Raw genomic sequence first — 25741 nt, 5'->3', positions numbered from 1 at the left:
CTACATGACGCTGCACGCATTGACATTGTCGTCGTTGAACATGTTACTGACACGGTCGTCTCCCCGGTGGGCCGCCGGAGCATGGCCATGGTTGTCCGGCCCGTTGTAGCCGTGCCTCCAGTAGTTGTAGCTCTCGCGGAACGCCTCCTCGTCGTAGAAGTAGTTCTTCGCCGTCGTGAAGTAGAGCGGCTGGTCAGGGTTCGGCCAGAACTCCGCCATCTTCCCACTTCGCCGGACCTTCTTCAGCACCTCGCCCCGGTCCACGTACCCCCTCACCGTCACCTTCTCCAGCCCCAGCTCCACCTCCACCAAGTCCACCCCTGTTCCAAAGACAGCTAGCACGCTGAAATGCTCTTCTCCCTTTTCCTCACACCTCTCCAACTCCGAGCCGACCGCGTACCTGGAAGTTTAAGCAGAGCTCGCTTCACGACCCTCTCGCAGCCGGCGCAGCACATCCGCACCTTGAGCTCCACCGTCTGCAATCGAGCAGAGATCAGCAACAGCTTTAGGAGGAAGAAGAAACAAGGGGGGAAAAAGTAATGGAAGAATTCAAGAGGAAATTAACCTGCAGAGAAAGAGGCTTTGGTCCCTTGGTCATCTTCCTAGCGACTAAGCTCGTGTGCTCGCTGTGGAAGCTGCTGCGACGTCGATGGCCGCCGAAATAGAAGCTCATGACGGAGAAGAGGAAGCTCAAGGCTCTGCCCATGGCCAGCTCGCGGGGGACGAGGAGGATGAGAGCCAAGATTGAACGCCTAATGCAGAGAAGATTTATGAAGTGACAAAGCGGAGGACATATTCTTAGAAGCATGATTTCGTGTGTCAATCTTTTTCAAGCACCATCAGACTTGTGCCTTTTGTCTACTAATTTGCTTGGAGTTGGAGACTTATCAGTTAGTTAATCTCCACATCTGTTATTTTTTTTCTTATACATATTTAGAGAGGTCGATGCCTACAATATTTGTTTGATAATCAATTATATACAAGAGTAATTGGGATGCTTACGGGGAAACTCAGAAAGTTAAAAGTGGTCGTATACTTGTGAGCAAGTCTGAAACAAATCAAGAATGATTGGATATTTACGAGGAGGTCCAGAGCAGATCAAGAGTGACCTAGTGTTTGTAGAGAAGTCCAGAACAAATCAAGAGTGATTGAATATTTGCGGGGAGACCCGAAGCAGTTCAAGAGTGACTAGATGCTTATAGAAAAATCCGAACCATGAGAATAATAATGATTTTTCTTTTGAGAGGAAGATGATTGGAAATACAATCAAAGTCTCATGTTAAAAAAGACATGAAAAAAAAATTCTAGATTTAAAATGAATCAAGATATCTTTAATGGTATGAGACCTTTTGGGTATAGTTAAAAAAATAAAACCATTAGGGTTTAAATTTAAAATGAAAAATATTATACCATTATGGAGATATAAAAATTCTTTTAATCATATATATATATATATATATATATATATATATATATATATATGTCATGCGACCCTACGGACCCTGGGCGCCTGGATTCAATCCAGGCGCCCTAGATTCAATCATAATATTTTTTTTTGTTTTTTATTTATATTTTTAGATATGTTATATGTATTTAGAGTTCAAGAATTTAGGATTTAAAAGCTGAGTTATAATGAGTTTAAGTTAATAAGATTTTCCCTTTAAGATTCAGGCTTCCCTTTTAAATTATAGTGTTTAAAATTAAAAATTTTAGATGTTATAATAAGTTAAAGCCTTTTAAATTATAGTGTTTAAAATTAAAAAATTTAGATGTTATAATAAGCTTGATTCAATAAGATTTTAGTTCAAGCTTTCCTCTTGGTCTATAATATTTAAGATTAAAAATTTTTGAACCTCACGGTATAATATTTCTCTTTAAGAAAATATTAATTAAAAAAATTAAATTGCATATATATAAGCGACGTTTTGTGCGCGATCATGAGCGACACGCAGACGTGGCGTTGCCAGCTCGATTTCTTTACAAAAAAATATTCCATTTATTCTCTCTCCCCTTCAACCTTATTTTCAAAACATCAAGGAGCAAAATTTCCCAATTTCTAAATTTCCCTCGCCTCTCTCTCTCTCTCTCTCCTTCCTTCTCCATCGTCCGTCGGATCTCGCGCTCCTGTCGGGAAAGTAAAACAAAGGTGCTGCAAGCTACTTGGCTCGCTGCTCTCTATCTTGTCGCTCTCTCTCTCGCTCTCGTCTCTTCCTTCACCGGCAACACCATGTCTGACAACTGTTGTTGTGCTTATCACCTCTGTCCATTCTCAATCATAAGGACGACATCTTTAATTCCTTCCATTTCATACCCAATGGTAATTCGTTTCGTTTTAATTTGTTATTCCCCACCGTGATTCGAACATATATTAGAAGGATTAATATTATAACGTGCAAGGACGACGCCTACAGGCTATAGCCACTTGGAAAGGTAGCTACTACACGTTGTAGCAGCTGCTTCGACAGTTAACTGCTACACCTTGTAGCAGCTAATTGTCCATGTAGCTACTACAATATATAGCAGCTACTTGGTAAGTCGTTTTTGTAGCAGCTACATTTTTTAGCAGATATTACCCCTAAAAATATTTAAGTTAATGAATATTAACTTGGTAAAAAATTATTTGAAATTATTTTTGCTGATGCAGCGCCTTTGCTTTACTGTTAACGTTGCAGCAGCTACTTCGCAGTTAACTGTCCATATAGCTGCTACAACTTGTAACAGCTAACTTAAAATAGTGGTCGTAGAAGGAATGAAGGATTTATCCTACGACGTGCAAGATCGACGCTTGCTATAAATGCCTGCAGCCACTTGAACATCGAATGCTGCTATAAGTTTACCACCCAAGACGTCCTATAAAGATATTCATAGATAAACGATATATAATATGAATAGAGGAGAGGAAATTACAATTTAAAATGAAACGACTTACGTAAAAGCTATTACAACGTTGTAGCAACTACTTAGACAGTTAGCTGCTACACGTTGTAATAGCTACATGGATAGTTAGCTGCTGCAAGGTGTAGCAGTTAACTGTCGAAGTAGCTGTTATAACGTGTAGCTAACTATCGAGACACCCTATAAAGATATTCATAGATAAACGGTATATAATATGCATAGAGGAGAGGAAATTAAAATTTAAAATGAAACGACTTACGTAAGAGCTGCTACAACGTTATAGCAGCTACTTAGATAGTTAGCTGCTATACGTTTGTTGGAGTAATCTGGGTACCCTAGGTTTTGATGTTTGAGCAAAAGTTTAAATTAGGTTATTATTGTATTTGATATGCATTGTGAGTGTGCAGGATACATGTACAACAAGGAAAGTTCAAGGGTGATCTTGGCAAAAGAGGAAAGTCCAAGGATGAGTCTTGGCAGTGTAAGTCCAAGCATGTAGTCTTGGTAACGTAAGTCCAAGTGTAACTTGGCAATGGATGAAGTCTTGGAGGCGCGATCTCTTGGCAAAGGAAAATCCGACAACAATGACAAGGCTGATGGAAGCTCCAGAAGGCAAAACGTGAAGGATGGGGAGGCATCCGAGGGACGCAAGGCTGATGGAAGAGGCTAGAAGGCTAGGTTTAGGTTGGTCGGGTGAGGACGAGTGCTAAGTGAATGTACTCGGGGGTTAAATCTTAAGATTAGGATTTTACTGCAGTAGTACTGTAGCAGTACTGTAGCAGTCGACTGGTATTTTCATCAGTCAACTGGTGCGGTCGACCGAGCAGTCGACTGGGAGAGAATAAAATGCTTCTGTTCATTCGGTTAGTATGAACCAGTCGACTGATGGAAGTATCAGTCTATTGGTTGCTGTTCGGAAAACCTATCGGTTCCACTGTACAAAATTTTGTACAAAGGTCTAAACATTTTTCTAGCTACCATGTGTTCTTTTAAATTAAACTTGGATCGCCTGCGGAACTTAACACATTTGATCCTAAGTTTAATTTATTTGTTCTTTTAGGTTTATACTTGGATCTCCTGCGGAACTTAACACGTTCGATCCAAATCACCTAGGTCACAAAGACAATTAAATATCTATTTCCAAAATCGGCTTCTAGTACTGCATGGCGAGGCACATGACCTTCTTGGATGTGGGAGCAACCACCACCGACTAGACAAAGCCTTTTAAGGAAATTAAATATTTAACCTTCCCATAGTAACCCTAGGTTAACCGCTAAGAACAATCAAATCACAAGGAAAAGAAAAAAAAACAAAAGAACACAATTTCGAAAACTAATTCGAAAAACTAGAATCGCATGCCTCTTGTATTTGGTATTTTTATAAAGAAACTTAAACTAACATGATGCGGAAAACAATTATTAGTTATACCTTTCTTTATGAATAATAACCTCTTGATCTTCTACCGTATTCCTCTTCTAATCTCGGACGTTGTGTGGGCAACGATCTTCCGAGACGAGGACCACCTAGCACCTTCTTCTACTTCCTTCAAGTTTCGGCCAAGCACAAAGCTTCCAAAGGATGAAGATCTTTTTCCACCAACCAAGCTCCAAGGGATGCAAGCTTTCTCTCCTTCTTCTCCAAGCTAAAATCCGACCACCACTTGATCTCCAAGGAAGATGAGAGGTTCGGCCACACCAAGGAGAGGAGAGAACTTGAAGGGGTCAGCCACACCAAGGAAGAAAAGAGGGAGAAAATAGAATAGAGGTTGTTCACCTTGAAGGCACCCAAACCCCCCTCTTTTATAATCCTTAGCTTTGGCAAATAAGGAAATTTAATTACAATAAAATTTCCTTAACTTTCCTTGACATGAATTAATTAAGAAAAATTAAATAAAATTTCCTAATAACCCATGTCATGGTCGGCCACCACATGGAAGAGCAAATAAGGCAATTATTCAATCAACCAATTAAAATTCCTTATTTGTTTCCGAAAATTTTAAAAAATAAAATTTCCCTTTAAAATCCCTTCATGGTTGATAAAAAGAAATTTCTATAATTTTAATTTTTCAACATGTGAATAATTTACAAAGAGGAAAAATAAAATATCCTTTCAATCTACAAATAAGGAAAGAGATTTAATCTCTTTTCTTAATCTTTTGTAGAAACTTATAAAAGAGATATTTTAATTTTTAATCTCTCTTTTAAATTATATCTTCCACATAAGAAAATTTTAAAATTAAAATTCTTTTCTATTTTAATAGGCCCGGTCACCTAAGCTTGGGTTCAAGCTAGGGTCGGCCACCCATGGACCAAGACTTGGCCGACCCTAGCTTGGTCCTCAAGCTAGCTTGGTCGGCCCCTACAACATGGGTATGAAGGTGGGTATAGTACTCTATAACTAAGAGGCTACGATAGGGACCGAGAGGAGGAATTGATTTTGGTTTCCCGATAAAATTAAGCATCCCGTGTTCGCTACGAACACACAACTTAATTTTATCAATAATAATTCATTCCAGTAGAGAACTATTATTGAACTACCGCACCAATCCCAAATTACATTTTTGGGCTCCTTCTTATTATGAGTGTGTTAGTCTCCCTATGTTTAAGATGTCGAATGTTCACTAATTAAGTGAGTTACTGACAACTCATTTAATTAATATCTTAGTCCAAGAGTAGTACCACTCAACCTTATCGTCATGTCAGACTAAGTTCACCTGCAGGATTTAACATGACAATCCTTATGAGCTCCTCTTGGGGACACTATCAACCTAAATCACTAGGACACAGTTTTCTTCTATAATCAACAACACACACTATAAGTGATATCATTTCCCAACTTATCGAGCTTATTGATTTATCGAACTAAATCTCACCCATTGATAAATTAAAGAAATAAATATCAAATATATGTGCTTGTTATTATATTAGGATTAAGAGCACACACTTCCATAATAACTGAGGTCTTTGTTTCTTTATAAAGTCAGTATAAAAGAAACGACATCTAATGGTCCTACTCAATACTCTCTAAGTGTACTAGTGTAATTATATAGTTAAGATAAACTAATACCTAATTACACTACGACCTTCCAATGGTTTGTTCCTTTCCATTTTGGTTGTGAGCTACTGTTTATAATTTATAAGGTACTGATAACATTATCTTCTGTATGTGACACCACATACTATGTTATCTACAATATAAATTAATTGAACAACTACAAATAAATGTAGATAATTTGACCAAATGTGATTCTTTATTCAAAATAAATGTCTACAAAAGCTTAGGCTTTCAGTATACACTCTAACACAGTCGGCTGGTATCGAGCCATTGGGTTGTAACGGTCGAATCTCTACAGAGGGTAGTCGACTGATGATTTTGGCAATCGACTGAAAGGCGGGGTTTTCCAACTCGCGACCTATATAACCAAGCATGGGAAGCTTGGTTAAGGTTGACGAAATAGAAGTGGTTAACCCCTATTAGTAGTCTTCCAAAGCTTCAAGCTCTTCTTGTGATCTAAGAGTGTTTGGATCAAGATTGTGGTGAAGTTTCTCCACCGAGAAGGAGGTTTGAGCTAGCCGGAGTTTTCCGGGGAGTCATCCACCGACGGATCTGGATTGTCCACCTTACGGGCTGCCGTGGAGTAGGAATCCTAATCTCCGAACTGGTTTGAGCTAGTCGAAGGTTTCTGGGGAGTCATCCACCGACGGATCGGGATCGTCCACCTTACGGACAGTCATGGAGTAGGAGCCCTAATCTCCGAACCACGTAAACGCCTTGTGTTACAGTTTATTTTGGTTTATTTTCCTTCCTTATTGTTTATAGGGTTTAGCTTTCTTCTTGTTAGTTTGTATTTTATTTTCCGCTACGTACTAACAAGTGTAGGAAGTGACGTTTTTGGTGAGACGCTATTCCCCCCCCCCCCCCCCCCACCCGCGCGCGCGCGCGCGCTCTAGCGGACGTCAAAGTCCTAACACGTGGTATCAGAGCTAGGTGAGCTCTTGTTGGACTAATCACCAAGAGAGCGGCTAGAGGAAGAAGATGGAGTCGAAGGGACCTCTCGGATGAGACATCCGAATCCCTCCTCCATACGAGCGCAAGGACTTCGACTATTGGAGGAAGTGCATGGAGATGTGGTTCCAAATGAATTGGAACCAATGGATTGCGTTGGAGGAACCGTTTAAGCTCCAACGGACAAGAAGGGAAAGCGTCTCCGACCTCGATATTGGACCGAGGAGTAAAGAGAGCAATTGGAGACGGACAAGGAGGTAACTAGAATTTTAATTAATTTATTACTTCCTAATGCGATATTAAATGTAGGTGAATACGAGAACGCAAGTGACCTTTGGAAAAAGGTAATTGCGCTTTATGAGAGTCCTACACAAATCCAAGAAGAGAAGAAGCCCAAGGAGAAGGGCTCATTGGTCCAAGAAGAGAAGAACCAATCAGATGTTGACACGGGTTCAACATCCAAGGAGGAGAAGGAAGATGAGGAGGTATCATCCACATCATCAAGGGAGGAAGAAGTGGAATCGTCCACATCTTCAAGTGAAGAGGAAGAAGAGCAATCCAAGGAAGAGGAGATCTTGGAAGCTCAACCCTCCACCTCAACTACCAAGAAGAGCACAAAGGACCACATCAAATGATTTGAGTGTGGTAAGATGGGGCACTACAAGAGTAGGTGTCCAATGCTCCAAAAGGCAAGGGAGGTAAAGCCTAAACTCAACAAGGTTGATTTAACTAATGTGAGTTGTAGGAAGGAGAAGAAGCACATTAGGTGTTTCACGTGTGGTGAGTGGGGGCACTACCACACAAAGTTCCTAAGGAGAGGAGAGCTCAAAAAATTGGCGCACTTGAAGAAGTGGGAGAAGAAAAGGGCTTCAAGGGTAAGGGAGGTAAACCCTAATTTGAATTCAAGTTCAAATTTAAATTCTTTCATGCATTCTAGAAATAATTTTTATTATTTACCCAAGCATAATCATGGATTTAGATATAATGATAGGAATATGGTTAATCTAGTTGATAACCCTAGGAAATCATTTTCAAATGATAGACCTAAAAGAAAGCAACCTATCTTGCCTAAGGAGAAGAAGGTGGTTGAAAACATAGGCATTAATCCCAAGAAGGGGAGACACATGCCTAGAAATGGTAGGTCTAGGAATGTCCATGATGGACATGTTGATTTTAAGGTTAGAACCCTAGAATTGGAAAACCAAGCCTTAAAGGCAAAGCTTGAGGAAATGGAGAAAGTCCTAGAGAGGTTCATTATTGGACAAAAAGGACTTGACATGTATTTGGGTGGTCAAAAATCCAAAAATATCAAATTGGGTCCCTCCAAGACCAAAAGGAGGTCAAGTGCTAAGGTGACACATGACATTGGTAAGGGAAGAGTGACCAAGGACAAGGGAAAGCCATCCAAGGCTAATAAAACGGAATATGCTAGGGTGACATATAATTATGGCAAGAATGAGGTGTCTAAGGTTAAGAACAAGAAGAAATTAACCAAAGACAAGGTGTCTAAGGTTAAGAAGGTGAGTTTTGTAGGCCAAGTGTCACCCGAGGTGCACCGAAGTGACCTAGTCATAGTGGATGAGTCACCTAGAGAGGTGGCTAAGACTATGAGCTCCAGGGGAGCTCAAAGAGTCTTTGGGATATATGGTAAATGAATCTCAAGCGAACCATGCTTAGGACTCAAAATGGGTCATCAATATGTGCCAATGGGATTAGAGATGGATTTAAGTCTCTATTATAGTTGGTTGACACAATTGGGTTAAGTTTCGTGCATAAAAATATGACATTGGGGTCATATTGCATGAAAATTAATTTTTGATGTATATATGCCATATAAACTTATGCTAGAGATACATTATGGTTTAGTATGGGAGATACATAAAGAGGAAGTCAAAACTAGGACTTTAGGTCAAGGTTCAATTGAACAATTTAGCTAGTTTTGAATTTTATGTAAATCTTGGGATATGTGATAAATATATTTTTATATATATTTTTCCCAAGTAGACATGGATAAAATAGATCTCTCTATAAAATTTAGGATTTTTGGAGGTTTGTGGAATTTTTGGCTCATTTCTGAAAGTGGGTCAGAAAGGTTGATTTTTGCCAACATAGAGTACCAGTCGGCTGATAACTGTACCAGTCGACTGGTAACAGTAATTTTGAGCACATAATGTCTCTGTAAGCTCATTTTGACGATGGTAGTCGACTGGGACTTATAGCAGTTGATTGATATGGTTTGAAAATATTTTTTTCAACATTAGAAAATGACCAAAAGAGTGGTGAACATGTATGTAATCTTATGGGGGATTAATACATGATGTTTATGGTCATTAGATGTCAAAGAGTCCAATAATTGGGAAATTATTGGAGCTCTTTTCGATGTATGGCAAAGGGGGAGAAGTTTAGGTTTAAGTGAGAAACTTACACACCTTTGCAAGAAATCCTAGCTCAAGGGGAGCTTAGGTGAAGGGGGAGTAATTCTCATTTATTAGCAAAGGGTGAGAAGTTTACCCTTGTAAAAATCCTAGCTCAAGGAGGAGCTTAGGTAAAGGGGGAGCCTAGGGATTTAGGTTCTATTATTTGTGCATGAGTTAATTTGTATATTTATTTGCATATGTATTGTAATATTGTTTCCCTAACTTAAACGGGTTGCCAAACATCAAAAAATGGGAGATTGTTGGAGCAATCTGGGTACCCTAGGTTTTGATGTTTGGGCAAAGATTTAAGTTAGTTTTATTGTTATATTTGATATGCATTGTGAGTATTCAGGATACATGTACAATAAGGAAAGTCCAAGGGTGATCTTGGCAAAGGAGGAAAGTCCAAGGATAAGTCTTGGCGGTGTAAGTCCAAGCATGTAGTCTTGGCAACGTAAGTTCAAGTGTAACTTGGCAATGGATGAAGTCCCGGAGGCGCGACCTCTTGGCAAAGGAAAATCCAACAACAATGACAAGGTCGATGGAAGCTCCAGAAGGTAAGACGTGAAGGATAGGGAGGCATCCGAAGGGCGTAAGGCTGATGGAGGAGGTTATAAAGCTAGGTCTAGGTTGGTCGGGCGAGGACGAGTGCTAAGTGAATGTACTCGGGGGTTAAATTCTAGGATTAGGGTTTTACTGTAACAGTACTGTAGCAGTCGATTAGTGTTTTCATCAGTCGACTGGTGCGGTCGACCGAGTAATCGACTGAGAGTGAATAGAATGCTTCTGTTCATTCGGTTAGTATGAACCAGTCGGCTGATGGAAGTATCATTCGACTGGTATCGAGCCGTTGGGTTGTAACGGTCGAATCTCCACAGAGGGCAGTCGACTGATGATTTTGGCAGTCGACTGGTAGGCGAGGTTTTCCAACTCGTGACCTATATAACCAAGCATGGGAAGCTTGGTTAAGGTTGACGAAATAGAGGTGGTTAACCCCTATTAGTAGTCTTCCAAAGTTTCAAGCTCTTCTTGCGATCTAAGAGTATTTGGATCAAAGTTGTGATGAGGTTTCTCCACCGAGAAAGAGGTTTGAGCTAGCCGGAGGTTTTCAGAGAGCCATCCACCGACAGATCGGGATCGTCCACCTTACGGGCAATCGTGGAGTAGGAGCCCTAATCTCCGAACTATTAAAGTGTATACTAAAAGCCTAGCTTTTGTAAAAATTTATTTTTGAAATAAAAGAATCACATTTGGTCAATATTTACATTTATTTGTTAAATGTAATTGTTCAATTAATTTATATAGTAGATAACATGGAGTGTGGTGTCACACTCAGAAGATCATGTTGTCGGTTCTTTATAAATTATAAATAGTTGCTCGCGATTAAGATGGAAATGTACAAACCATTAGAATAGTTGTAGTGTAATTAAGTATTAATTTATCTTGACTAATAAATTACACTGGTACACTCTAAGTGTATTGAGTAGGATCATTTTAGGTAAGTTCTTTTTGTACTGATTTAATAAAAGAACTAGACCTTAGTTATTATGGAAGTGTGTGCTCTTAATCCTAATATAATAACAAGCACATATATTTAATATTTATTTCTTTGACTTATCAAAGGGTGAGGTTTAGCTCGATAAATCAATATGCCCGATAAGTTAGGAAATGATAATACTTATAGTGTGTATTGTTGATTATAGAAGGAATCTGTGTCCTAGTTATCTAGGTTGAGAATGTCCCCAAGAGGAGCTCATAAGGATTGTCATGTTAAACCCTGCAGGTGGACTTAGTCCGACATGACAATGAAGTTGAGTGGTACTACTCTTGGAGCTAGATATTAATTAAGTGAGTTGTCAGTAACTTACTTAATTAGTGGACATTCGTTATCTTAAACACAGGGAGACTAACACACTCATGATAAGAAGGAGCCCATAATGTAATTTGGGATTGGTGTGGTAGTGCGATAATAACTCTCTATTGGAACGAGTTATTATCGATGAACTTGAGTTGTGTGTTCGGGGCGAACACGGGATACTCAAGCTCATCGGAAGGCCAAAATTAATTTCTCCTCTAGGTCCCTGTCGTAGCCTCATTATAGCCTCAAGTCCATCCAAATGTAAAGCTCTTCTTGATGTACAAGAAGGGGGTCGATCCATTGCTTGGTGACCAAGCAATGGCCGGCCACATCCTTTTCTATAGGGGTCGGCCCTATTGCTTGGTCATCAAGCTAGTAGGGGCCGGCCACAATAATTCAAATAAGGAGGGTTGTCTTGAATTTTTAAAATCTTCTCTTTATAGAAAACTATAAGTTTTAAAAGAGAGATTTTAAGTTTTAAAGCTTTCCTTATTTGAATTAGGCCACATGTTTTAATATAGAGTTTTGAAAATTTTAAAACTTTCCTTTTTAACCATCCTCATGGTTTTAGAAAAAAAGGAAAAGAAGTTTTAAAAAATTAAAATTTTTTATTCATGTTAAAAAAGGAAATTTTTGAAGAGAGGTTTTAAATTTTAAAACATAGTTTTAATTTTTAAAAGCTTTCCTTTTTAACATTCACTTTAGGAAAGAGAGCTTGTAAAATTTTATAAGAGATTTTCTTCTTGTAAAATTTTATTAAAAAAAATTTTATTCCTTCCTCTTATGGTGGCCGGCCACCCTTGCTTGGTGCCCAAGCAAGGTGGCCGGCCAAATTGAAAAAAATAAAATCATCAATTTATTTTTGGTGATTGATTCAATCAAGAGGAAAGAAAAGGAAAAATTAAAAGGGAAAAGGAAAAATTAGAGGAAGATTTTAATTTTTGTAAAAATTCTTCCCTTATTTGCCTTGGGCAACTAATATAAAAGAAGGGGTGAGGAGGCCTCATGAGACACAATTCTTATTTTCTTCCTTGGAGGATCTTTTGGTGGTTGGCCCTCTCTCTTCTCCCTTTCCCTTTGCTCTCTTCTCCTTGGTGGTGGTGGCCGGATTTTAGAGGAAGAGGAAGAAAGCTTTTGGGTGGTGATCATATTTGAGGTTCGTTGCCCACACGACGTCCAAGACGAGGCGAGGAATACGGCAGAAGATCTCGAGGTCATTAGCATACAAAGAGAAGGTATAATTAGCAATTGGTTTCCGCATCATGCTAGTTATTTTTCTTTATAAGAATTCCAAACACAAGAGGCATTAGATCTAGTTTTTTTGAATTAGTTTTTCGAGTTTGTGTTTTTCTTCTTTTTCGAATTTGTGATTCGATTGTTCTTTTTGGTTAACCTAGAGTTATTTAAGGAAATTAAATATTAGCTTTCCTTAAAAGGCTTTGTCTAGGCGGTGGTGGTTGCTCCCATATCCAAGAAGGCCATGTGCCTCGCCATGCAGTCTTGGAAGTCAATTTTAGAAATTAATATTTAATGGAATTAATAACATAGGTGGATTTGAATCAATAGTGTTAAATTTCGCTTGTGATTCAAATCTAAACCATTAAGAACAGATAAGTTAAATTTGGAATCAATGATGTTAAGTTCCGTCTACTATTCCTAATTTAACTTCTAAAGAACACAATAGGTTATTTAAGGAAAGGTTCGACACTTGTACAAAATTTTTGTATAGTGGAACCGGTACAATTTTCCTAGGACTAACCAACAATTGGTATCAGAGCTAGGGTTTGCCTCTGTGTGTTTTTATTTTCAAATTAATTATGCACATGTCATACATAATTTAAGCAGGATAATAGTAGAATGTGCTAACTCTGCGGTTGCAGGCTCCAACTATTATGTCATTTAGATATTGTATGTGATTGGACCCTTGGACATGTCAAGGGTATTATTTTGTGTGCATGATTGTATGTATCAAATACAGCAAGAGCTGTATTATTTTTAGAGTTTTATTTTTTGTTCGATCTAGAATATGTGTACATTCCTTTATGGAATATAGGATCGATATATGTAAAATTATATATTTGTCGCGGATCGTATCTTTGCGAGGTGTGGTGCTATTGGAGGACCAGAGGCGCAGCGGAATAAGAAGCAAGATAGATACGACAACTCGACCCGATAGCGGTGGCTAAAGATGACAGCAGGTAGGGTTGGAGCATACTGAAGACAGTGATGGAAAATTAATTTCTAAATTTATTGCTTTTATTTACTGTGATGTTTATATGCATGTAATGTATGTTAGCATAGGTTAAAATCCTCATTTTAAATAACTAAGTGGGAGAGGGATTTTAAATAAATCTCATGGTCTCTATTACTGATTTGTAAGTGATGCAACAAGCTTGCGTGTTGGCTCTGAGTTCCTCCCTCCACAACGGATGGGTTTGTTGCGGATCACTAGATTAAACTTCCTTTATAGATGGTTATAGGAAATTATTTAGAAGTGTGTGATCTTCTCCAACTGAAGGGTCACAATCCTATTTAATGGACTAAGTATCAAGTAATGGTATACACTTAGACGCATTCAATAGTATCCTCCCCAATGGAGTCACTGCTATTGTTTTGTGTGACCAAAGAAAAACCAACTATTAATTTTATTTGTCATAAAGTTAGGATAACAAGATAATAAAATTAATGGGTTACTCCCTCCTCTTACAAATGTTGAATTTGTATACGTCCACACTAACGTGGCATGCAATATTCACGGTGATTTGAGGTGTTAGTTAATTTAAAATAGTATTGTTTGAGGAATCAATATTATTCTAAATTTAGAGTCTTGACCAAAGTTTATTTTGTGATTTTTAGGATGACTTTCAACCCACTGGTCATTATACTGAAAGCGAACAAACTTACTGGTCTCAACTATATAGATTGGAAAAGGAACCTGTACATTGTTCTTACTACCGAGAGCTATAAGTTTGTACTGACTGAGGCTTGCCCTGATGCACCTAACAGTGACTCTACCCCAGAGGAGATTGAGTATCATAGAAATGGGTAAAAGCAGATGAGATGACGTGGTGTTATATTTTGGCTTCAATGCCAAATGTATTGCAACATCAGCATCAAGATTTACCAACGACTTATGATATAATGAACAATCTCAAAGAACTCTTTAGGCACCAGAGTCAGACTGCTAGGCAAGAGGCAATGAGAAAGCTAATGACAGCCGCCATGTCTGAGGGGACGCCCGTAAGGGATCACATCCTCAAAATGATGGCTTATCTGAATGAAATACAAGTCCTTAGAGGAGAAATCGATGGGGAAACCCAGGTCGATATAATTCTCCAAACGCTACCCAGAAGTTTTGAGCAGTTCCGCCTAAACTATAATATGAACAAAAGAGAGTATACGTTGGCAGAACTTCTGACAGAACTACAGACAGTAGAAGGAATATTTCGTCATAGTTCTCAGATTCACTATGCTGAAAATGGTTCTCTTTCTAAGTCGAAAGGCAAGAAGAAGAAGAAATAGATCTTTTCAGCAAAGAAGGTGAATAAACCTCAGGGTACAAGACAGAAAGTTGGAATGAAGAAGCCGAAGAGCAAGTGCTTCATCTGCAAGCAGTCAGGACATTGAAAGGCGGTCTGTCCTCGTAGGAATCAGAACAATAAAGGTATATCTCATGCTCTAGTAGTTAAAACATGTTTAGCGGTATTATCTACCATCACCTGGTATGTAGATACGGGAGTCACTGATCATGTCTGCAATTCTTTGCAGGGGTTCTAGGAAACCCGACGACTATTTGAAAGAGAGATAATCGTCTACATGGGCAATGCTACTAAGGTGGCGGCTGTTGCAGTGGGAGATGTCTACTTATCTTTTGATAAGAATAGAAATTAGATATTAAGAAATTGTCTTTATGTACCCAGTTTTAGAAAGAATTTAATTTCATTTTCTAAACTGTATTTGGATGGATATTCAATTTCCTTTAGTAATAATGTGGTTATAAAGAGAAATAAGGTGATTATCTATTCTGGTGCATTTGTTGGCAATTTATATACTTTAAATCCAATTTCTCCCATAAAGCAAAATATGGAAATTAATAACATATCTTCTAACTCTAATAAGAAAAAAGAACCTTCAGAAATGAACCAAACGTATCTTTGGCATCTAAGGTTTGGTCATATTAACTTAAGTAGGATTCAAAGGCTTGTAGCCGATGGACTCTTGGGTTCATTAGAGTTGGAAAACTTTCCAACATGTGAATCCTGCTTGGAAAGTAAAATGACCAAGAGACCTTTTAAGGTCAAGGGGTATAGAGCCACAGATGCGTTAGAACTGGTTCATTCTGATTTGTGTGGTCCTATGTCTATTCAGGCAAGAGGTGGTTATGAATACTTCATCTCTTTTGTAGACGATTATTCAAGATACAGATACATTTACCTGATGCACCGCAAGTCTGAATGCTTTGACAAGTTCAAAGAATATAGGGCTCATATGGAGAAACGTCTTGGTAAAAGTATCAAGACACTACGGTCTGACCTTGGTGGCGAATACCTCTTTGGAGAGTTTAGGAATTACTTATCAGAAGTCGGGATTCAATCCCAATTGTCTGCACCTGGTACACCCCAACAGAATGGTGTGGCAGAATGATGGAATAAGACTCCTATGGAAATGGTTAGATCGATAATGAGTTATTCAGAATTACCAAATTCGTTTTGGGGATATGCTTTAGAAACAGCAGTGTACATTCTGAATATAGTACCTTCTAAAATAGTTCCTTCTACTCTTATGGAATTATGGAATGGGCGTAAGCCTAGTCTGAATCATATCCGAATATGGGGTAGTCCAACACATGTGCTGAAGAGAGATACTGACAAGTTAGAATCACGTACATAAGTTTGTCTGTTTGTGGGATATCCTAAGGGAACAAAAGGTGGTTTGTTTTATAATTCTAAAAATCAGAAGATCATTGTTAGCACCCATGCTCGATTTTTAGAAGAAGATTATGTAATGAACCATAAGCCCATGAGTGAAATAGTTCTAGAAGAAATAAGGGAGGACATGTCTACTTTAGTACCAACAATACAAGATAAAGTACCACTAGAAACTGCAACACGTGTCACATAGGATACACAACCAGAGACAGTGCCTCGTCGTAGTGGGAGGGTTGTAAGGCAACCTGAGAGATTCATGTTTTTGGGAGAATCTTCGGACTTGATCCCGAGTAAACATGAACCTGATCCCCGAACATATGACAAAGCACTCCAAGATATAGATACAGTATCTTGGCAAAAGGCAATGAATTCTGAAATAGAATCTATGTATTCTAATAAGGTCTGGGAGCTTGTAGAACCACCTGATGATATAAAAGTCGTTGGATGCAAGTGGATTTACAAAAGGAAAAGAGAGACAGACGGGAAGGTAGAAACCTTCAAAGCAAGGCTTATTGTGAAAGGGTACACTCAGAAAGAGAGAATTGATTTTGAGGAGACTTTTTTGCCGATAGTCATGCTTAAGTCTATCCGGATACTCTTATCCATTGCCGCTCATATGGATTATAAGATTTGGCAAATGGATGTCAAGACGACTTTCCTTAATGGAAGTCTTGAAGAAAACATCCATATGAAGCAACTAGAATGGTTCATTGAAAAGGGCAAAGAGCATTTAGTGTGCAAGCTTAATCGGTCCATTTATGGACTGAAGTAAGCTTCAAGATCTTGGAGCATCCGGTTTAACGAAGTAATCCAATCATATAGATTTATTCAGTGTCCGGATGAGTCTTGTGTATACAAGAAGTGTAACGGAAACGTGGTGGTATTTCTTGTACTATACGTAGATGATATTTTGTTAATTGACAACAATGTCAAGGTATTATCGGACGTAAGGGTATGATTGTCCAAACAACTTGATATGAAAGACTTAGAAGAATGTGCACACATTCTTGGGATCAAAGTTATAAGGGATCGTAAGAAAAGAATGTTGTGCATATCCCAAGCTTTATATATAGATACAATCTTTGCTCGTTTTAGCATGCAGAACTCCAAGAAAGGTTTCTTACCTTTCAGGCATGGAGTAGCCTTATCTAAAGAGATGTCTCTGAAGACATCAAAGGAGATAGAGGACATGAAGGCAGTTCATTATGCTTCGGCTATAGGAAGCCTTATGTATGCAATGCTGTGTATGAGACCTGATATCTGCTACTTGATATCTGTTTTACCGTGGGTATGGTTAGCAGATATCAGAGTAACCCTGGACAAGGACATTGGACTGCTGTGAAGCATATATTAAAGTACCTAAGAAGGACTAGAGATTATATGCTAGTCTACCAAGCAGACGATTTGCTCTCTGTGGGTTACACGGATTTGGATTTCCAATCAGATAGGGACAATAATAAGTCTACGTCAGGCTATGTGTTTACTCTGGGAGGTGGAGCCATTGCATGGAGGAGTGCTAATCTGAAATACGTCTCAGACTTAACCATAGAAGCTGAGTATGTGGCAACTTCTGAGGCAGCCAAAGAAGCTGTGTGGCTCAGGAACTTTCTAATGGATTTAGATGTGATTCCTGGTTTGCCCAAAATCATCACAATTTATTGTGATAATAGCGATGCAGTTGCAAACTCGAAGGAACCATGAGCCTATAAGGCAAGCAAACATATAAAACGTAAGTACCACCTGATACGAGACATCGTCAAGCGAGGAGAAGTTGTCGTCGCCAAGATTGCATCAGCAGATAACTTGGCAGATCCTTTCACTAAGGCCCTTCCGGCGAAAGCTTTTGATCGGCATGTGGGAGGGATGGGAATCAGATGTATGGCAACAGATATGACAGCTTAGTCTTTTAGTATAAGTGGGAAATTGTTAGAGTGTATACTAAAAGTCTAGCTTTTGTAAAAATTTATTTTTGAAATAAAAGAATCACATTTGGTCAATATCTACATTTATTTGTTAAATGTAATTGTTCAATTAATTTATATAGTAGATACCATGGAGTGTGGTGTCACACTCAGAAGATCATGTTGTCCATTCTTTATAAATTATAAATAGTTGCTCGCGACTAAGATGGAAATGTACAAACCATTAGAATAGTTGTAGTGTAATTAAGTATTAGTTTATTTTGACTAATAAATTACACTGTTACACTCTAAGTGTATTGAGTAGGATCATTTTAGGTAAGTTCTTTTTTTGCTGACTTAATAAAAGAACTAGACCTTAGTTATTATGGAAGTGTGTGCTCTCAATCTTAATATAATAACAAGCACAAATATTTAATATTTATTTCTTTGACTTATCAAAGGGTGAGGTTTAGCTCGATAAATCAATATGCCCGATAAGTTGGAAAATGATATTACTTATAGTGTGTATTGTTGATTATAGAAGGAATCTGTGTCTTAGTTATCTAGGTTGAGAATGTCCCCAAGAGGAGCTCATAAGGATTGTCATGTTAAACCCTGCAGGTGGACTTAGTCCGACATGACAATGAAGTTGAGTGGTACTACTCTTGGAGCTAGATATTAATTAAGTGAGTTGTCAGTAACTTACTTAATTAGTGGACATTCGTTATCTTAAACACAGGGAGACTAACACACTCATGATAAGAAGGAGCCCATAATGTAATTTGGGATTGGTGCGGTAGTGTGATAGAGAGTTATTATCGATGAACTTGAGTTGTGTGTTCGGGACGAACACGGGATACTCAAGCTCATCGGAAGGTCAAAACCAATTTCTCCTCTAGGTCCCTATCGTAGCCTCATTATAGCCTCAAGTTCATCCTTTTCTATTGGAATGTAAAGCTCTTCTTGGTGTACAAGAAAGGGGCCGGTCCATTGCTTGGTGACCAAGCAATGGTCGCCCACATCCTTTTCTATAGGGGTCGGCCCTATTGCTTGGTCATCAAGCTAGCAGGGGCCAACCACAATAATTCAAACAAGAAGGGTTGTTTTAAATTTTTAAAATATTCTCTTTGTAGAAAACTATAAGTTTTAAAAGAGAAATTTTAATTTTTAAAACTTTCCTTATTTTAATTAGACCATGTTAGGAGAGAGAGAGAGAGAGGGAGGAGAGGGACGGGTGTTGGGGGGGGGGGGGAGCCATTTGCCTAAATTAATCCAGTCAGTTGTTATATAGATATAGCGCACTTGTGGCTCGCACGTAGTTGAAGTGATGTTATAAGTTTTAGTTTGATAATTTTGAAATCTAGGGGTGTTTTAAATAGAAAGTAAAATTTTATGGGCAAAATGAAAATTTTCAAAAGTAAAGGCTAGGTTTCTTCAGCGCCTCCCCCCTCCCGTCGTGTAGCCGCGCCAGTCACCTCTCCCTTGCGAGACGCTGCCCACCTCTTCTCCTCTCCTCCGGACTCCAGCACCGGCGACGGCATAGTAGTCTTACTGCCTGATTCTTCTCCGCAAAGCGAATCGAAGAACTGCCTGCGTCCACATCTGCTATTTCTTACAGCTGCAGGGTCGCTGGTGACTCTCTCCTCCTCTTCGGAAACGACGCGGCGGCGCATTACAGGTGAGTAGGGGACCCTTATTCTCCCTCCAGTTGGTTTCGAGTTGGGATCTTACGTTCTGAACTCAACTCATGCTATTAGTATTTTCAGGATAGCTTGTTCTTGCTTTTGCTACTGTTATATATTTATGCGATTTTATGTAAATTGGCTTGTTTTTGCTTTTGCTTTTGCTTTTGCTTTTGCTTTTACTGCCTCTTCATTCATTATGGGATGCTTATTGCAGAAATCAACTCTACGTGGTGGAGCAATACTTGTGCTTGTTTGTGTTATATCTTCCTGCAATTTTGTGTGAAGTGCTTGGTATCCCCAAGTCGATATCTTTGAAATCCTTTAGTATTATCCTTCTGTTAGGTCAGACCACCAAAGTGCAAAGGAGCAGAGATGGGATTGTAACGAGCTTGGCCTCGTAACAATCCATTTTAGACAACAAGACTGCTTCCTAGATTCCTAATTCTGCCTGCTATAGGTTTCCTATCTGGGCTCAAAAGCAATGGCTTCCAGCAAAGATGATGTTGATCAACCTACTGATTCCTATTCTCTGCAAGTGTTTTCTTCCCAGTTTTCTGTGATTGAGGGTTTTGATTTCTATTTTTTTTTTTGGTGCGTGCGCGTGTGCTAAACAATATTTTTCTACAGACTTAAGAATCCTTACAAGGATCCTGATGATGGTCGCCAGCGGTTTCTTCTTGAGTTGGAGTTTGTTCAATGCCTTGCCAATCCAACTTATATCCACTGTGAGTTACTGCTTGACTGAGAACTATAAATTCTTTGTTTCATTGTTTTGGAGTCCACAAATCTTCTGTATAGTCCACAAATTTTCTGTATGAAGTTATACTTCAATATTGACTAGACTTTCATGTGGATTTTGTGAAGTGGTTATCTTTCCTTCATTCTTGATCGAATGGAAAAAAAAAAATGCTACAGTTGTTTCTATCTCATAAGTATTCAAATATTTGGTCATCTGCATTTTTTTCTTCAATATTCTTCTTGAAGCTCTCAGTGCATTCAATTAGGAGAAAAATACCTTTGAATATCAACGAAAATTATTCATATTAGGTTCAGTCCTTTCATTGTAATTTTTGTTGAATTTTTTCTCGATAACTTTGTAATTGTCTCTCCTGAAAATTGTGTGCAAAGTTGAATATTGGATTCTGAAACATATTAGGTTCAATCCTTTCATTGTATTTTTTTTTTTGGTTAAATTTTCTCTTGATTACTTCGTAATTGTTTTTCTCTTAAAAATTGTGTATGAAGCTGAATATTGAATCTTGGAACATATTGCTAGTCTTTTGGATTACTCTGATCAATGTTTTTTCTTTAGATCTTGCTCAGAATCGCTATTTCGAGGATGAGGCATTCATTGGTTACTTGAAGTATCTTCAGTATTGGCAAAGGCCTGAGTACATAAAGTTCATAATGTGAGTTAAGTTTAAAAGTCATGATATATCTAGGCTATAAATCTTTCTTCTGCACATAAACTGATATCACATTGAAAGTTAACTACATGAAACAAGTTTTGTTGCTATGCATGCTATAACTGGTTGACATTTTAAGTTTATTGCTTGGTGACAGGTATCCCCATTGCCTATTCTTTCTTGAGCTTCTCCAAAATGCTAATTTTCGCAATGCAATGGCACATCCTGGAAGCAAGGTGATTCCACCTAGATCCTAACCATGATATAGATAAATATTTCTTCTCCTTTTCCCTCCTGATATGGTTAATGAGGAGTCTACATTTTAATAGTAATCTTTTGTTGTAGATGGTGGTGTGCATGAATAGTTAAAGTTCTTGTTTGTATCTTTAGTTTCTACCGTATTCATTTAATTGATCGGGAATGCATCTGATTAGTGATTTCAAGTTAACTTCTTTCGTGTAGGTTATCTGTGATGATATATATTTTAAGACTATTCTGCTTTTCAAAACTCCAATGATTGAATGGGAAGATGAGCAATGCATAGAATTAATGGATCTTTAGTCTGATGGTTTCTAGTTGGAACCAATGTGCCTTGCAAGTAAATAGGCTACTTCTAGCAATGCAAAGATGGTTATCTCTCTAGTTGTGAAAGTTACTATTCTGATTCCATGCAAGCAAATAAACTACTTCAGTTGCTCAGATCCAAACTCCTGGTGGTAAAAATAGTTGTGTTTCTATTGTACTATATGTTCTAAACATGACAATATTCCTTTACCTTTTCTACTAGATGAAAATCAAACAGGATTCTATGCAATTGTTCCATAAACAATCAGAATACATACTTTCCTTAATAACTGTCATGCTCCAGGTGAGCTCATCTTAATTGTGCGCATTTCAATTTTTACGGCCTTATTCCGGTTATTGGACTATGTAGTGCTGACTCTAGATAATACTCGCAATACGTCTTCATATAGTGTTGTCAGTAAATAGAGATTATTATTGCACATGCACAGTAACAACAACAATACAATATGCAAAATTGTAAAAGCATATTCAAGCCCTAAATGAAACCTCATTATATGAAATACAAAGTGAATTACAAAATACTGAAAGCTAAAAGCGTGGTTCAAAACTCCAATTTGAATAATAGTGATGTCTCATAGCAACAATAGCAATAGATCAATAGTTCACATGACAACCCACTTTAGGATAGTCTAGGGATATTAGCCAAGAATGAGAATAAGCTAAAGATTGTCAATATCACTCATAGAAGGGCCTTTTGTTAGCGAACAAAGAATAATGATAACGATAATAAAAGAAGAAAGATGAGTGCAATGTATCATCTCCCAAGTCTATATCTCTATTTTTGTATAAAATTTTCCATCATCTAATCTTTATATCTTGCACATATCAAGACATTCTCAATATATACAGGTGCTAGAACACCCAAAACTACTTAAAAACTGCCTCAACATAAAATTCAAACTCTATGGTCATTCTCCAAAGCCAACAAGCTTTACTGTCACAGATCCTCAGTGCTGTCAGTCATGAATTTTCTAGCTAGGTAATATTTAACCATTATAGACCCACACATTTCCAAGGTCATATAGTCTCAAGTTAGGTATTAGCGAATATGACCTCAACACACCCTGCTAGTCTTGAAGTCATTAGTGATGTGATCCTCAGTTAGACATAAACTACCCTAATTATATCATGTGCACTATAATATCCCTGAAGATAAGAGTAATAATTTTTCATATACCAGTAAAATTTTGAAGTATGATAAGTGAAATAAACATGCTCTAACATCTACAATTATACCTAGTTTTGCTTCGAAAAAAAAATCACAGTACAATATTTGTGTAGCTGTATTGTGGTTTATATTTTTAGCATGTTGTCTATGTATATGGTGGATTTTATATGTCGTTCTAACTTTGATATAACCAGCTACCATTTTCACTATATTTTAAATTAATAAGAAAGATGCTATTCACGTATTTGAAGAAGTTTTGGTGTAACACCAACCATTTTCTGCAATATCTCATGTAGGAATTGGCTCATCGGCAACAGTACTACTTCTGGAAAAATTACAGGAACAACCGATTGAAGCACATTCTACCCCGTCCTCTTCCTGAGCCTCCTGCTGGTCCAGCACCAGCTCCTCTTCCAACTGCAGCACCAGTTCCAACTTCAGCCCCAGTTCCAAATGCAGCTCCAAGTTTAACTCCGATTTCTGCTCCATTGCTTGCGTCAATGCCACCTATGAGTTCTGGCCCTGTACACTCTCCCATGCAGTTTGTGGGACAACCTGGGTCTGCTGCCTCTGCTATTTCAAAGAATGACATGAGAAACGCAATGGGAGATCGTCGGAAGAGAAAGTATATTTCCTACTCCCTGCATTTCCTTTTAATTATATTATCTATTCTGCCAGTTCCATTGTATATTTCTTTTATTCCATGTTCTCACTTCTCACCATCAAGTTTATGTTTTCAATTGTTTATTACAATTATTTTGAGGTACATTAAGTAATGGGCCCATGGTGTTTAAAACTGTCATAAATAAAAAAAAATACTAAGATGTTAATGATAAAAATGGAACCATCAACACGAAACTCATGCTAATGTGGGTCCTGAAGAACGGTCGGACCATATTGGGTCTATTGTGTGCACTTTATCATGCATTGCAAAAGACTATTTCCACGACTCGAATCCATGACCACAAGGTCACATGAGAGCAACTTGACAGTTGATAAAGAATTATTATTGAAACTAGAATGGCTCTTGAACTGTTTTGGTAATTGAATTGGTTTGGCCACTTTGGTGAATTGTAATGTGAAGATGAGATAGTAATTTATTTTGATCTATTGCAAAGCGACACATACTAGAAAAATTATAAGAAATAACTATTTGTAACCAATTTGATATTTTAGTATGTAACGGTCAAATATCGAGTAACTCTTCAAATTAGTTGAACTGACTAGCAGTTTGATCTAGTATTCATAATATTGAAGAGAAAAAATAACATTAATTCAATTGATTTTTGATGAATTAATACCGATTATCATTACACTCAAACACATGCACCCTTCTACATGATTTATTAAAGCATCATTTATCTAAGAATTTCTTGTTCAGTACTGCAATCTAGTCATCAATCTTTATTCAGTAAAAATCTCTTGTGACATTATTTGTAATGACAATTAGTGCAACTACTTATTTGGCACATTCCAATAGATTATGATATGATTTTTTTTCTTCTCAATTACTTTGCAAGTGTTAATTCCTTTGTGAGAAAAGTCATTGTTCATACCCATGTTATTTGTTCAAGCCTCAGCGTTGATTCCCATGTATCAATAAACACATAGGAAATAACATAGATGGTTTAGTTACGATAAATGGGGCATATTTAGCAATTTAAAATAAATGCTTACATTACTCGTGGAACCTAGTAGGGGCAATTGCTCCAACAAACGCTACATTAATTTTCCTATTGGTTGATCCTTACCAAGATTCTTCGTCTGGTGCTATGGTCTAGAGTCATATTGGCATGGTAGAGTTATCATGCTGTTCCAATTAGAAGATTCAACTTGTCTGTGGTGCTGTTAATTTGTAAGATAGACAAACATCCATTTTTCACTACTACTTTATGTCCTCATGATAAGTAGATCTTATACAACTAGTAGGTTAAGATATTTGCATCTTCTGCTTGGTAGTGAGATTCTGAAAGCCCTTGCAACTAAAATATATGAATTACCCGGTAGTGCACAACTTGCAGATGCATGCATAAACATCCTCCGACCTGCAATTTGAGATGTTATTGCTTACCATACCAAGCATATGAGAATATCTACATCCATAAAAATGGTTGTGGCACAAGTAGTCACAGATTCTTTCAAATTGCAGGAAAGAAGATTGAAGGGGCTAAACTACTTACAGAAGAAGAATGACCCATATGACATGGTATTATCTGTTTAATGCATTGTTTTCAGAATTCAACTATTTTTTTTGTAATGCACATACTAAAAGAGACTTTCTAAAATATCAAATATATATTGCAATGGGACTACATGCCTTTAATACATTAAGTCAACCGCATAACCAAAATTTCTTACATTATATGGATTAAGATGGAAAATTAAAGAGAACATTAAACTCATATTCTATGTATTATATATGCAACATAATTCTTTTGGAGCCTCCGTTTACATTATTATTTTCTTCCTTAGCTATATATCCAAATAAAATTTCCATGTTATTAATCTACCCAAGCTCATCACAAATAAGTAATGATTGGGAGGGCACCTGTTAATGCCATCAACTGGTTGAAAATTATAGTTTGGTTTTGGTTTGCATATGTTCTACAGATGTTATTTGGCATAACTAGAATGAGTTTGCAGGCTCTGTGCATCATCTAATCGACAACTTTTTGGATTTGGGATGAACAATGATCTTGATATCGGCATCTCCATTTCGGCAACTTGCTGAAAAAACATGCCAAATATACTTGCTATTTAAAGGGCCAAAATTACTCAAGTCAACTTGTCGTTGCATCTTTTCTTCTGAAATAGTTTAAACATATTTACTGCTAATTTCAAGCCTGTTAACAGATATTATCTTAGGTTTCAAGCCTGCTAACTTTTATTATTA

General features: G+C 37.7%; 2 protein-coding genes across 7 annotated transcripts; one reads left to right on the top strand and one right to left on the bottom strand.

Moving 5' to 3' along the window:
* On the bottom strand, positions 1-19677 carry LOC121979805 (heavy metal-associated isoprenylated plant protein 44-like). The gene is made up of 4 exons (XM_042531797.1): positions 19505-19677; positions 566-752; positions 454-476; positions 1-400 (listed from the first exon to the last, which is right to left on the bottom strand). Exons 1-4 carry the CDS (start codon positions 19675-19677, stop codon positions 1-3), a joined length of 783 nt encoding a protein of 260 aa, XP_042387731.1.
* On the top strand, positions 19438-25741 carry LOC121981022 (mediator of RNA polymerase II transcription subunit 31-like). 6 transcript variants are annotated; one of them, XM_042533345.1, is made up of 9 exons: positions 19438-19682; positions 19904-19939; positions 20037-20220; positions 20317-20414; positions 21002-21098; positions 21253-21331; positions 23145-23473; positions 24998-25054; positions 25492-25741. In XM_042533345.1, exons 3-8 carry the CDS (start codon positions 20171-20173, stop codon positions 25008-25010), a joined length of 666 nt encoding a protein of 221 aa, XP_042389279.1. In that variant the 5' UTR covers positions 19438-19682; positions 19904-19939; positions 20037-20170; the 3' UTR covers positions 25011-25054; positions 25492-25741. The 6 variants fall into 6 exon arrangements, with proteins under 6 accessions (XP_042389279.1, XP_042389277.1, XP_042389280.1 ...); XM_042533343.1 differs by having other exon boundaries at positions 20032-20220; XM_042533346.1 differs by lacking the exon at positions 19904-19939.

This window comes from Zingiber officinale, chromosome 5A, assembly GCF_018446385.1.
Source record: "Zingiber officinale cultivar Zhangliang chromosome 5A, Zo_v1.1, whole genome shotgun sequence".
Taxonomy (NCBI): domain Eukaryota; kingdom Viridiplantae; phylum Streptophyta; class Magnoliopsida; order Zingiberales; family Zingiberaceae; genus Zingiber; species Zingiber officinale.
The sequence above is the reverse complement of the archived record's forward strand: the minus strand, read 5'-3'. Positions and strand labels throughout refer to the sequence as shown.